Raw genomic sequence first — 15217 nt, forward strand, 5'->3', positions numbered from 1 at the left:
GTCCCTGAAGCCATAACGAGCACCTACCGAGAGTAACTTAGAAACTACTAGATAGATGGCTATATAATATTCTCCCTATTTGTACTGGCTGGGAGTAATTGTCAAATTGTACTTTTATTTAATCCACTCAATATGAAGTGGCCATTAGAATATATTTTAATTGTATAATGTTATGAGATAAGATGATCGTTCTGTGCTTATAAGGTTGTTATTTCATACACTGGGCTGTAACGAGAGCTTTGATCGTGGAACTCGTGCCATTGGCACGGGATCTTGGCGATTCCAGTGGTGAGGTTTCAAATCCGAGGTAGTCAAAGATACATTTGTGGATTCGACATCTATCATCTGGAACCATTGTCGACTTATAAATGAACTTTGTTGCTAAATACATTACCGCAGATTTTTTTTCTTACAACCTGACTGACCTAAGACCCAATCCCCATCCAAGGTAATTTCCATATTTGGAGACACCTGTAGTACTGTAATGAGGTAACGTGGTCTAACTCATTAACCATCAGCCAAACACAGCTAATGAGAATTTAAATGTGGCTATTGCATTTTTCATTTGTTCATAAAAAAGAGTAACAGATTCTGTCATTGGCCATGTGATTTCCATACTCATATTCACAAGATATGAGTACTTTAATCTTCTTTGTGCAATTATTGGTAATATGGTAAGATGAAAAGCATAAGATTTGCCAAACTGAAGACCTCCTCTGTTCCATTGGAAATCTGGCATTGAGGTTGTAGACCGGAGCTGTCAGCTCACTCCCAGGCTACCTGTTCCGGTGGCCTGAATGAGTTGTGTTTTACGTATATGTGGATTGTGAGACGTTGCAATCTCCCTTTTACTTCTCAATTTGTGGTTGCACTTCAGTCCCCTCCTCCTGATCTTTGCCCACCTGGCCTGGCGAGGGACAGGGTTAGTCCAAGGACCTCCTCCGGTGCCTGGTCAAAAGTGGGCACCACCAGGTCTCGGCTGGGGTTGGCCAACAGGATTCTCTCTATTTTCCTCCATTCCATGGTTATACCTGTGCCCACTGTGGTGTCTGCCCATTACGGGGGGCGGGGCTTTTGCAACTGGTCACTGCAGGGAGTGGCGCTTGTTGTTGACATTGTAAATTATGTTTATTTTGAAAGTTTCCTTTTGGTGTTTTTAATTTGTGACCCTTTTTTAAACAGAGGCACTTTTGTTAATTTGATTTTGATGATACATTCATCCTAATTGGCAATTAAGAGTTAAAAGTCACAGAAGTGTGAATGCTTTTGATGTATGTAGTTTACTTTTTTGGGTTACTGTTTATTAGTTATTTGCTAAAATGCCACGCAACATTGGTGAAAACTCTCAACTTCAGTACCTTGGAAACACCAACAACATTATATCAGCGTGGCTAGCACCACCAATCAAAATAATTGCTCCAAATCAGCAGAACAAAGCAAGCCCAACCAAAAATGAACAGCTCCAATGGAGCACATTATGGCAAAGGATGAGCAGCGCTAGGTCTGGTGGGTCTTGCTGTGTGAGTCAATAATCACTCCAGTCAAATTACTGCTTGCAACTGCTGGATAGAAACCTAGAAGCTGCACTTAGATGTGCTATGTCTGATAAATTCATGCCAGAATTTCAAATTTTGGTGAAAGAGACTTTGGTGAAAAATGGTCGGTGTTTAAGTAAATATACATTTGAGGTATGTTTACCTTATTGGGTGTATGTTTTTTTTCTATTAAAATTAGCGCATGTGGCTAAACCAGTGTTGCTAGAGCCACATTTGTGCTTAGCCAATGATTTCTATTTGACAACACTGACCTAATCATATTTTCTCTGCTCTATGCAGAATGGAATCCTGAACATTGTTACTGAAGCCACAAGATCACTGCAGAATGCCAATTCATTTTAGGTAATTAAATAGACTTGCACAATTAGGAACAGCCAGTCTGCAATGTTAAGATGTGTTAGCTTTTAGAAGCCACATTTTGAAAGATGAACATGCTGTAAACAAATTAGTATTAATTTAGCTGTTAGATACAAGTCCTTGTCATGCTGAACCTTATTAGGTAATGCCATAAATTATTTCTGCAAGTGCAAACTGTATTATGCAGATGGCCAAATAACTTGGGCTGTAGTATCCTTACTTATACCAACCAAAACTGGGTAGTACTGCAGTAGAGAAATTGAATTGAGGACTTACTGCCCTCTCCTCATCCCCACTGACATTACGGTGGATTCCCTCCCCCTTCTCTCCACCCCCTCTTCTCTCCGTCTCTTCCCCCCACCACTGCTTTATATTCTCCCCCACCTTTCTCTCTCCTCTCCACCTCTCTCTAAATTGTTAAATAACTATTTATAGCCAGCTATGTCGGAAGAGCATCTAAATTGGCTGGCAGGCATCTCGATTGAACAGGATTTATTGTTGACTACTCTGATATCATACAGAAGTTCACCGCAACTGAAGTTGAAATAGCCAGCTTCTGAATTATCATATGGGCCCTATACTATATTATTAAGCATTGATATTCCAAGGCATAATATTCAATGCATATACTCCTCCATTACCTATTGCTTAGCACCTTTTATATTGCTTATTCCAAAACAGGCCTTTTCACAATCATTATTGATATGTAATGCTTCCAGACAAACATTGCTCGGTTTAATACTTGACCATAGGTCAATGATATTTAGCAAGTTTTTAAAACGGAGTAAAGCATTGATGCTCGTTTCTTAGCTTTTTAAAAATATACAATTCATTACTTCGTAAAAAAGTAGTCAGTAAATGTGCTACATAATAAATGTGAAATAAAAATAGCTATTTAATATTTCAAGCATATAAACAAGTAAATGTGACAGCTGTTTGTACATTCATGCCCTCTGCTTAGGGACACTTTATTTTTAAACGGTGCTGATGACTGGAGTGCTTGCTGACTACGGAAGTAGCTGTTACAGTATCCAGCTGTAATTTTCCTTCACTTTTAGGCAGACTGAATACCAATACTTTAAAACATATGCTGCAAATTAAATACAAAGCTGCTATGAGTGGGAAATGTAAACTGGGAGTACAAGAAAAAATATTTGCCTATGTAACCATCATTCCAGTCATTTCTCTTGCAACTGTTCCACAATTTTCTGTAATATTTGCAATGCCAATTCACCTGCCTTTTAATAGCATGTTTCATTCATATGGCAGATGAGATTTTGAAGTATAATATCTTATTAAATAAAGCACCTGCAGTTAATTTATCAAATGGCATTCCAACTAAGAGATGGCAAGTGTACAAACTTCTGTACATTGAAAATAATGGTTAATTCTTTTTTTGTGTGCTGATCAAGAACTGAGTGTTCCTTTCTCTGACAGCAGCAAAACATCTTTCACCTTTACAGGGACAATTTCCATTCCTATGTTTTTAAAAACCCTTTTACAGTTGAATTATATTGGTGCTTGAATATTCTATTGATCAAAATGATAAAGCTAATATTTGGATGACTAACCTCTGACCTTGACATGTTGAATAACTTTATAAAGAATTAACCTTCTATAGTGAAGATGTGTATTTATTGTCTTGAATATAACCTCAGACTAGAGCAAACCTTTGATTTAGTGATAGCATTCCTCTCCAAGTCAGAAATTGAAGGGTTCGAGTCCTACTGCAGCCAATCCTGATGAATAGAGATCAGAGCTCTGCTCTGAATTCTGGGTTGACATCCAGCGAGATGGGTGGCTTCCCACATTTTACAGGTTCTCACAACCTTACAAAACTTGCCTGTGTTATAGGAATAACTACCCTATTGGCTAGTATAAAGATAAATACAGCCATCGAAAGAGTATTCATGTCATTATTTAAGGAGGTATATAATTGCATTGGAGGGAGCTCAGTGGATGTTTACTAGCTTTATTCTTGGCATGAAGGGGTTGTCTTATGAGGAAAGGTTGAGCCTATGCTCATTGTAGTTTAGAGGTGATCTTACTGAAAGGTAAGATTCTGAGGGGACTCTAGAGGGTAGATGCTGAGAGGATGTTGCCCCACTTGGGAGAATCTATAACGGAGTGCATATTTTCAGAATAAGGGGTCACCTGTTTAAAGGAGATTAGGAGGAATTTCTACTCTTAACTTTTGCAAAAATTAAATTTTTGATTTAATTTTTGTAATTCACTACCCCAGAGAGCAGTGGAGGCTGCATTATTGAATATATTCAAGGCTGAGTTGGACAGATTTTTGAACAACAGAGGAATCAAGGGTTATGGAAAGTGGATTGGAGGCCATGATCAGAGCAACCATGATCTTATTGAATGGTAGAGCAGTCTTGAAGGGCCAAGTGGCCTACCCAGATCCTAATTTTATATGTTCTTTTTACCTGTCAGTCTGTTAATCAGCCTGCAAATCCTTTCACTCCTTAGTACTACTCTCAACAAAGGGGGTGGGGGGGGGGGGGGGCGGGGAGTGTAAAATTGCAAAATCAACATTTTCATTCATGGCAAAGCCAGCATTTATTGTGCATCCTTCATTGTTCTTGAAAGTGGTGGTGAGCTGTCATCTTAAGCACAGTCGATGTGGTGTAGGTACATCCAGAGTATGATCAGGGAGCAAGCTCCAGGAGTTTAATCCAGCAACAATGCAGGAATGGTGATACATTTCCAAGTTAGAATGGTGTGTGGCTTAGAGGGGAATTTGCAAATGGTGCTCCTATCTGCTTGTTGTGTTTGTTCTTCTAGGCAATAGGGGGTTTGGAGGAGCCTTGGTGCATTTCTGGAGTGTATCTTGTAGATGGCACACAATGCTGCCACTGTGCACCAGTGGTGGAGGGAGAAAATATTTAAGGTGGTGGATGGGGTGCTAATCAACTAGGCTGCTTTATCCTGGATGGTGTCAAGATTAAGTGTTGTTGGAGTAGCAATCATCCAAGCAAGTGGAGAGTATTCCATCACACTCCTGACTTGTACTTTTTAAACAAACTAGGCTTTGGGAAGTTAGGAAGCAAGTTACTCACTCCAGAATTCCCAGCCTCTGACATGTTCTTATAGCCACAGTATCTATATGGCTAGACTAGTTAAGTTTCTGGTCAATGGTACTCACAGGGTGTCGACTGTGGGGCATTTAGCTGTTGTAATGCTGTTGAATATCAAGAGGAGATGGCTAGATTCTGTCTCTTGTTGAAATGGCCACTTGCGTAGCACAACTAAGCTTTTGGTTATCTGACCTAATAACTCAGTCATATTTTCTTTTATAGTGCTTCTGTAAAGTGCCTTGGGGCATTTTATTATATAAGAAGTTGTGGTGGTTGTTTTCAAAGATGCTAGAGGATAGATCCAGTAACTAAACCCATTTATAGAAAGGTCTCAGTTTTCTTCCTGAGCTTTCTACTAAAGACTTACCTGTACATCAAATCCAATTTTGCATTCCTGTTGCAGTCAGCTAGCTCAGTCAGGCCTAGGATCATTCAGAGACCTTGCTGCCCCATACCATCCACGAGGATTTGGGGGAACCATTGCACATAGGATGCAATAAAACATTTAGTAACGGAAAGAATCTTCATTGAACTCATAGGTGTACTCATCCATCAGTCCATTGTAAGTAACACTGATGGGGATGGTTGATATTTTGAGACAAATGAAAATTTTTGGGTATTCAGTTTCTCCAGGAGTTCTACCGATGTTACAGCAGCCCCATGCACTTGTGGAAAATCCAGGGTTACAGCCGTATGTAATCGTCACACATGATTAGAAAGGATGACTGCACAAACTCAATTGAGGTGAAGGAGGGATGGCTGCAGAGCAGAACTCATTTAGAAAGAGACATAATGACACATTTTTGCTGTTTGCTTAAATGACTTTCAAAAGAGTAAAAAGGCAATTTATTGCAAGAGATATTTCTTGCTCAAATGTTGACAATATAGATAAACTGAAAACAATTTTCATAAGAGACAGATATAGAATCCCTTTCTCCTAAAGACACAAAGTCTTGCAGATCACAGTTATTTCTTGTCCCCTTGCACCCCTACAAGCCAATATTTATTTTTTTAACTTCTGAATGTATCTACTTGGAAGCCCTTGAATAGAAAGCAAATTCAGAACTATATAACAAAGACAACTGTAACATTTGTCCTCCTAACTTCACAAAATAAAACCATAAACATTACATTATATTGTTTCAGAAAAAACCCCTCTGCCAGATGTTTTAAATTATTGTAAAATCCATTCACTTGGCAGTGTTACAAGTTAGCGTTTGATAAGTCAATCTAGGCAGTAGCTTTAACAACTTTTAGCCCATTGAAAATCCATCTGCATACACAGCAAAAACTCCACCTTGATTGGAGATATAGTCTTGCTACATAAGTGTTATAAAGCTGCTCACTAGTCCAATTAATGCATCGTCTTCCACAAAGAATGGAGACTGAGACAAAAGAAGGCACAACCCCAAACATCACTGCTTGAAACCAGAGCATATTCCTGGGAATTTGAGATTAGAGGCTTGAACCTAGAAAAATATTTGATGTTTGTTGCTAGAAATAATGTTAATTTTTTTTTACCTATAAAAAACTTCTTGAAGTGCAACAAAACCAATCTTTTCTACTATTTCAATGTAAACAGAGTACTATCAAAAATGCAGCACAAGTTGTACATAAGGGGTATTCACAGCACCAACTGACAGCAATCATGATCTGCAGGCCAGAAGTTTTACCATTTCACTTCAGTAAACATTAACTTGATATTTTGAAAGGGCTTTTGGGGGGCGGGTGGGGGTGTGGGGAGGGAGGGGAGAAGGGAAGGAAAGAGGTTAATTGAACATTCATCATGTGGCTTTCCCTGGGTGAACAAAATTAACCATGTTCATGCATATTTCCGAAGAAACTTAGTGTGGAAATCCTTCACATTCTGTAACAGCACTTTCAGCTTCTCAACAGGAAGAAGAATGGTCATCCTGCAGGAGAAAAACAGCAAATATCGGTACTGAGTTTTAATAAAATAAATTTGGCAAGTTTGATCAAATTCTGTTTCCTCGCCCTTTTAATTCATCCCCCTGCTTCTTCAGAACAAATACTTTTAAGAAGAATTTAGTCCAACTTATGGATTCTGAATCGGTATAAATAGAAATGTAAATTATCGGTGAAATTTTTTGCAAAGTCAGTTGCAGTTCAGGGGGAAATCAAAATGTATATTGTCAAAATAACAATGTCAGACAGTAAATAAATATTCCTTTAAAACCTGTAGGATGTAAGTTTAAAATAAAACAGTAGTGCAAAACATTGCTCCATTGACTGGTGGAATGAGGCTTTGAGCCAGCAATCTTCATATATTAATTTCCCATTGCAGCCATGCTGTTGTGGGCTAGCAGCTTTACATCACGGAAAGAAAAGCCAACAGCTCAGATTTCCACTGTGGAATATTAGAAAAGCTCTGGCAAAATGAAGCAGTAATGATTGAAGTTCACACTTTCAAAGAGAAAAAGGACAGAGAATTAATTGTGTTGCCAAGTGAATTATTGGATTTATTATATATCTAGTTATATTGCGTGCATAGTACAAAAATAGGCCTTTTGACCCAACTGGTCTATGCTGGTGTTTATGCTCCACACGAGACAGGGAAAGCTCGGGAAGTGGGTGGAGAGAGGACAAGGTCTCAACTTGGGGGAAGTCTGATGCATAAGGCTTTAACACATTTTCTAGGATATTTGCATTGGGCTACTTCCCCTGTTGCATGTGGAGTGAACCAGTGGGAATAATCTTTCAGCAGTTTAATAGAGGAATAACCATGGCCAGTCAGTCTTAGTTTGGTGGTGAGAAACCTTTAGAGCTTTAGATTCTGGGACAAAATTAATTGGCATTTGTAAAAGTATGCGGTAATAGTTGGAAGTCAACATGGATGTGTGAAAGACAAATCCCTTTTGACAACTTGGAGTTCTTTGAAGTAACGGAGAGAGTGGATAAGGATAATGCAGTTGATGTGTATATGAATTTTTGAAAGGTGCTTGATAAAATATCACATAACACTGATTAATCCTATATGGGCTTTAGCTTTGCTGAAGGACTGCATGGATACAAAATTGGCTAAGGGACAAAAAGCAGACAGGAGTGGTGAACAGTTACTTTTCAGACTAGAGGGGAGTGTGCAGTGGTGCCTTAGGGGTCGATGCTGGGATCAACCAACTGTTCTTTTTGATTTATATCAATGACTTGGATATATTAGGCATAATTCAAACATTGTCAATGACAAAACTCAAAACGTCGTAAACAATAGAGGTTATCAACTGACTTCAGGAGGACATGGGCTGGTGAAATGTGCAAACACATATGAACAGATTAAATATAATGCACAGAAATGTGAAATGATTAGGTTGGAATGAGGAGAAGCAATATAAACTAAATGGTATGGTTTAAAGTAGGTGCAGGAACAGAAATCCAGAGGTGCACATTCATAAGCCTTTGAAAATAGGCAGGATGAGTAGAGAAGGCTGTTTGAAAAAACATACAAGTTCTTTGGCTTCATAAATTGGAGGCACAGAGTACAAAAGCAAAGAAGTTATGCTAAACCTTTATAAAACATTGAGTGGGGTCAAGCTGGAGTATTGTGACTATTTTAGAGCACCACACTTTGGGAAGGATGTCAAAGGCTTGGAGAGAGTGCAGAGGAAATACATTAAAATGGTACCAGGGAAAAAAGACTTCAGTTACATGGACAGACTAGAGAAACTGAGGTTTTTAGAACAGAGAAGGTTAAGGAAAGAATCGATAAAAGGTGTGAAAAATCTTGAAGGGCTCTGATAGATTAAATGAGACAAAACTGTTTTCTGTGGCAGAAGGGTCAGAGGACACAGATTTAATGTAACTGGCAAAAGAACCAGAGGTGGCATGAAGAAATTGCGCAGCGATTTATGATCTGAATTGTACTGTCTGAAAAGGAGGTGGAAACAAACTGAATAGCTACTTTGGAAAGAGAACTGGATAAATAACTGAAGGGGAAATATTTGCTAGGCTATGGGGCACAGGCCTAATTGTAAAGCTCTTTCAAAAACAGATACAGCGCAAAAGGCTTTTCAGTCCATTGTATCATTCTATGAGGTCTATTCAGCAACTTGCATAAAAACAGAGGACACCCTTATCACTGTGTCGTGACCACTCGCTAATTGGGATAGATTCAGAACAGATCTAGCAGCTCAAATTTGGGCATCCCTGAAAGCCATCAGCAACAGCAGAATTTTATTCCACCAGAGTCTATAACTGCATGGCCCAGCATATCCCTGACTTCATCACCATCAAATCAGGCAACCAATGCTGCTTTAATGAGTATAGAAGAGCATGCCAGGAGCAGCACCAGGTGGATCTGAAATTGAAGTGCCAAACTGGTAATGTTACAACATAGGACTACATGTTTGCTAAGTAATAGAACTTTAATGCTCAGAAGCAGGCCATTCAGCCCAGCATACCTGTGGTAGCTGTTTGAAAGCTGTCCAATTTAGCCCCCACACCCCAGCTTTTTCCCCATAACCCTGCAAATTAGTCCTTTTCAATTACAGGCTTTTTTAAAAAAAAAGTTCTTATGGAATCCGATTCTACCAACCTTTCGGGTCGTGCATTTAACATGACTGCGAGAAGAAATTTAATGTTTCCCCTTTAGCTCTTTTACCAATTACCTTAAATCAATGACCTCTGGTTACTGAACCATTTGCCAGAGGTACGTTTTTCACTACTTGATCTATCTAACCCCTCAGTTTTGATTACATCTATTAGGTCTCCCCTTAATCTTCTCTGCTTCAAGGACAACAATCCCAGCTTTTTCTTTACATTAGTGAGCTCTCTCAATCCCTGATATTATTTTGGTAAACCTCCTCATACTGAATCCAGGGTCCTGATATCCCTCCTAAAGTGTTATACCCAGAATTGTAAACAATACTTCACCTGAGGCTTAACCAGAGATTTGTAAAGGTTTAGCATGACTTTTTTTTTGTATTCAATGTCCCTGTTTACAAACCCAACTACCCCATATGCTTTCTTACACATCTTATTAACTTACCCTGCCATCTTCAACCAATTTGTGAATATACATCCTCAGATTCCTCTGTCCTTGTGCCCCTTTCAAAACATAACCATTTAGATTATATGGCCTCTCTATGTTGTTTCTCCCAGAGTGCATCCTTTTACACCGATTCACATTAAATTGCATCTGACATCCATGTGCCCATTTCACCAGTCTGTAATGTCCTCCTGAAATCTGTTGCTATCCTCCTCACTATTTACTACATTACCAAGTTTTTATTCTCCACAAACTCTGAAATTGTATTCCCTATACCCAAGTCCAGGACATTTGCAGGAATCCCCCAGGAGACCCCATTGGATAGCGTTCTCCAATCAAAAAACCATCTGTTTGTCACTATTCTCTGCAACTTAACTCTTAATGCCATGCTTACTTTCCAAAGAAGTCTGTTTTGAGGTACTCATGAAAATCCACATATATACCTACTCACCTTCATCAACCCTCTCAGTTATTTGATAGAGTAATGTTCAGGTTAGTCAGACACTATTTACTTTTAACAAATCCATGCTGGCTGCCCCTTATGCTTTACCAAGTGAGAATTAATTTTGCTCTTGACAACGGTTTCTAGTATTTTTCCACCACTATTAGACTGATTGGCCTGTTACCAAGTTTCTTCCCCTTTTTAGTAGTAATATTTAAAACCCTCCAGTCAAAGAACAAAGAAAAGTACAGCACAGGAACAGGCCCTTCGGCCTCCAAGCCTGCGCCGATCATATTACCCGTCAAACTAAAACATTTTGCACTTCCGGGGTCCGTATCCCTCTACCCTATCCTATTCATGTATTTGTCAAGCTGCCTCTTAAACACCACTATTGTACCTGCTTCCACCACCTCCTCTGGCAGCGAATTCCAGACACTCACTACGCTCTGCATAAAAAACTTGCCCTGCACATCACCTCTAAAGTTTTCTCCTCTCACCTTAAATCTATCTCCCCTAGTAATTGACTCTTCCACCCTGGGAAAAAGCTTCTGACTATCTACTCTGTCCATGCCACTCATAATTTTGTAAACTTCTTTCAAGTTGCCCCTCAATCTCCGTCGCTCTAGTGAGAACAATCAGAGTTTCTCCAATCTCTCCTCATAGCTAATAATCTCCAGACCAGGCAGCATCCTGGTAAACCTCCTCTGCACCCTCTCCAACGCCTCCATATCCTTCTGGTAATGTCCTCAGGCACCATTCCAATACTCAAGGAGAATTAAAGATGGTGGTCAGAGCTTAAGTTTTTTTCATCCTAGCTTTCCTAAGCAACCAAAAATGTATCCCATCCAGGTCAGGTGACTTATAATTAAACAGAGGAAACAGCATGTGATGGACAGAGCTAAGCAATCCCACAATCAACAGGTCAGATCAAAAGATCTGTAGTTCTGCCACACCAGTCATGAATGGTGGTAGAAAATTAAACTAACATGAGGAAGTGGTTCCATGAGCATCACCATCCTCAACAATAGCAGAATCAAGGATTTGAGTGCAAAAGACAAGGCTGCAATATTCAAAACCATCTTCAGCCTGAAGTGCTGAGCGGATGATTCCTCTGTCTCCTTCTGGAGGTCCACACTATCACAGATGCCAGTCTTTAGCCAAAGTTATTCACTCCATGCGATATCAAGAAATGGCTCCGTGCACTGGATATGGTAAAGGCTGTGGACCCAGACAACGTCCCAGCTGCAGTGAAGACCTGTGCTTTAGAAATAGCTAAACCATCCACCTGACAAAAGTGGAAAATTACCCAGATGTCAATTGTTCACAAAATGTAGGGCAAATCCAATCCAGCAAATTACCACTCCATCAGTTTCTCTTAAATCAATGATAGAAGTTGCCATCTATCAGGTGGCACCTACTTAATAATCTGCTCACAGGTGCTCAGTTTGGGGTCTACCATTAGCATTCAGCTCCAAACTCCATTACAGCCTTGCTCCAAACATGAAGCAAAGAGCTGAATTCCAGAGGTTAGGTGAGAGCGACATTATGGCGGCGCCTTGACCAAATAAAGCAAAGGAGCCCAAGTAAAATTGAAATCAGTGGGAATCACCAGGTTCCCCTACAAGACACACACTATGACATAGGCATATAATTGTTTGTTCTTCATCAACACTCAGTCAAAATCATGGCACTCCTTACTTAGCAACACTGTGGGAGTACCTTCATCACAAGGAGTGCAGTCATTCAAAAAGGCAGTTCACTACCACCATATAAAGAGCATCTAGGGATGGACAAAGAATGGTGACCTTGCTTGCAACATCCACATCTTGAAAATGAACATTTTTTCACATATTAAAAAAAAGACTATATTCTCTTTACATCTCACCATTACATTGCTGTATTATTTGCCAGACTCAACTATTCTAATGTTCTCCTGGTCAGCTTCCCATCTTCTACCCTCAATGAATTTGAGCTCATCTAAAACTATGCTGCACATATACTAACTTGCAGCAAGTCCTATTTACCCATCTCCTGAGGCAATCCATTGGGATCGAGGATGAATTGCTTCCACTTTGGTTTGATGGGTTCCAAGGTATGCCATCTGCAGACTCTGCCTGCATGCAATGCTTGGAAGGTTGGGTAAACAGATGAGTTATTTGGAGGTTTGTGCACCCACTCCAAAGCCTCAACTTTGCCACTGCATGTTCCCGAAGCCTCTCAACGAAACTCAAACATCCTGAATGAACCTTCTCCATTTTGTTCGGTCACAAACTGGGGTCTCCCATGAGTTGGTGGAGATATTTGATCTCTTCAGGCATGTTTTGAGGACATCCATAAAGCATTCCCGTTGTCCTCGTGGGAGTCTCCTTCCAAGACTGAGGCTCAGCAGTTGCTTCAGGAATCTGGTATCAGGCATATGACCGATATGGTGCCCATTACCCCTCTACTCTTTGACCTACATTGACTCATGGTCCACCAGGACCTTAAATTTTAAATGTTTACTCCATGTTTAAATCCCTACATGGTCTTGCTCCTTCCTATCTGAACTCAGCAGCATGCATTCTTTGAACCCATAAGTATAATAGTTCAGTTCTCTGAAATCAGGAGTGGTAGCACTGTACTTTGAAGTATCATGCCTCACAATGACTGGATCAAATTACACATTCCAAAGTGTTGGGTGTATCTTGTTCTCCAAGGGAGCCATTCAGAAATCTGCTCATGCCAACTCACGATGCAAATACATACGGCTGTACTTGTGGTCTCTAGTTTTGGATTCCCCCACCAGTGCAAATACTTATCCTTTACATGTCCTGTCAAACCCTTTCATTATCATAAAGGCCTATAATCATATCACCATTTTCTAGAGAAAAGTGCCTCAGCCTCTTCAGCCTTTCCTCATAAGTATATCCTCTCAGTTCTTATTAATCTATTTTGCACCTTCACCAACAGCTTCATATCTTTTTTATAATATGGAGACCAGAACTGGGCACAGTACTCCAAGCCAAGGCCTAGGAGAGAAATCATGGGCCCTGGTGCTTCTCCTGTCTCTGGGTCCCTGATCACCACCCACACCTACTCTAAGACAAACTTATCACAGTTTTAGCAAGGAAGCTGTGTCCAGAAAGCACCCCATCTGGCAGCTTGTTACAATAACCCTTTTCTGTTTAAAAAGTACCCTCAACTCCTTAATTCCAAAAAGCTTACCCTACAGCAAGTGGAGACTGAACTGCGATGTGGTCTGGAGCTGACTCCAAATCCCAGCTGATGCGTATCAGTATCTGCTGCACAGCACCACAAGTCCTTATAGCGAGTCAGCACTACCCAAACAACTAAATCAGAGTGTTACCTAACAGGGCCATGTAAGAGCAATCCCACCCAGTGGTCTTGGAGACCCCCCCCAGTAATGTACATGTAAAGATAGTGCAAACTACTTATTAACTCAATATTGCACTCATCTTCATTAGTTTTTGATGAATTATGTACATTATTGAATTTACTGCAAGGTATGAGTCCTCGTCAAATAGCACTAGTTAGATCTTTGTTGGGAAGTGTCACTTCAGCGAGTTGTGCATGCAGCGAAAAAAGGCATTCATTTATATTGCACTTTATCAGAGCTTAGAAACACAGACTTCATGTTCAATGAATCACATGCTAGTTATTCAAGGGAAAAAGGCTAGTTTGTATTAGGCAAGATTCCATAAACAGCAATTAAAATAATGACCAGTTAATAATTTTTTTGTTTGATGACAGATGTGACCCTGGGCGCTTTGCACCTTGTGCATCCCCACACCCCACCAGGCCCTGTTCAAGCATGGTCTAACCAAGATTTGCTACAACTTTAATATAATTTCTTTGCTTTCTATCCATCTAAAAATGACCTCCAGTGCTTGGTTTACTTTTAAGATAGCCTTATTAACTTGTGTTGCAACTTTTGATGATTTGTGTATTTGTGTCTTGAACCTGTCTCAGCTCATTATCCAAGTAGTTTTTTGGTCTCCATACCAAAACACACCATCTTACAATTATCTATATTGAAATTCATTTGCCAATTACATGCCTTTAATTTCACTTATTGCTTTCTCAGTGAACTCCCATTTTATGGTTTTCAACAACTCTGGTTATTGAAGTGATCCATCATCACCAGAATGGTCATAGTCACTCATCTTAAAACATAAAAAATAAGTGGGATTCAAATTGTTCAGGTATTTAAGTACACAATTAGCTAAAACTATAAATGATTTATTTTTAAAGTAGTCAGACACATGGATTGATTATGAATGCACAGACTTTAGACTTCACCTGAAATGATATGTTCCTTCCTTTTGTCCAAAACCACTGCCAGGAACCACACAGATTCCAGTCTCCTCTAGGAGTCGCATACAGTAAAACATATCTGGAGCCATATCATGAGCCTAAGCCAAGAACAACTTTAATTAGGACAGTCAAAACACACTTCAATCAAGCATTACAAAATTAATTCCTTGTGAGCCAACTGAAAGGTTGTAGCAAGTATGTAGCCCAACAAAAGTCCCAGGGCTTTTACTGTACAATTCATGCAGAGACTCAGTGGGAATCAGTTACCACGCTCACAGTTTTCCCCATCCAAATTTTAAAAAAATGCAGATCATGTTGTCAAAGTCAATGGCACAACCTATTTTATCTATTTGAAACAAACAGCTGATGGGAAATACTAGAATCAGCTCTAAAATCAGTCCCAGAAAGGAAAACATATATCCTAAAAACTAACTGTCCATGCCAGCAAAAATGCCATTAA

The 15217-nt window shown here is 39.7% G+C and overlaps 1 protein-coding gene across 1 annotated transcript in view; it reads right to left on the reverse strand.

Moving 5' to 3' along the window:
* Nucleotides 1-5818: 5818 nt before the first annotated feature.
* gpt2 (glutamic pyruvate transaminase (alanine aminotransferase) 2) overlaps nt 5819-15217 on the reverse strand; it is a 37907-nt gene continuing 28508 nt past the window's right edge. The window contains exons 10-11 of the mRNA XM_078544347.1: nt 14743-14855; nt 5819-6912 (exon numbers count right to left, since the gene is read on the reverse strand). Of these exons, the coding sequence (XP_078400473.1) occupies nt 6822-6912; nt 14743-14855 (204 nt within the window). The 3' untranslated portion in view covers nt 5819-6821. The remainder of the gene's footprint in view (nt 6913-14742; nt 14856-15217) is intronic.

This window comes from Cetorhinus maximus, chromosome 6 (genome assembly GCF_964194155.1).
Source record: "Cetorhinus maximus chromosome 6, sCetMax3.hap1.1, whole genome shotgun sequence".
NCBI lineage: Eukaryota > Metazoa > Chordata > Chondrichthyes > Lamniformes > Cetorhinidae > Cetorhinus > Cetorhinus maximus.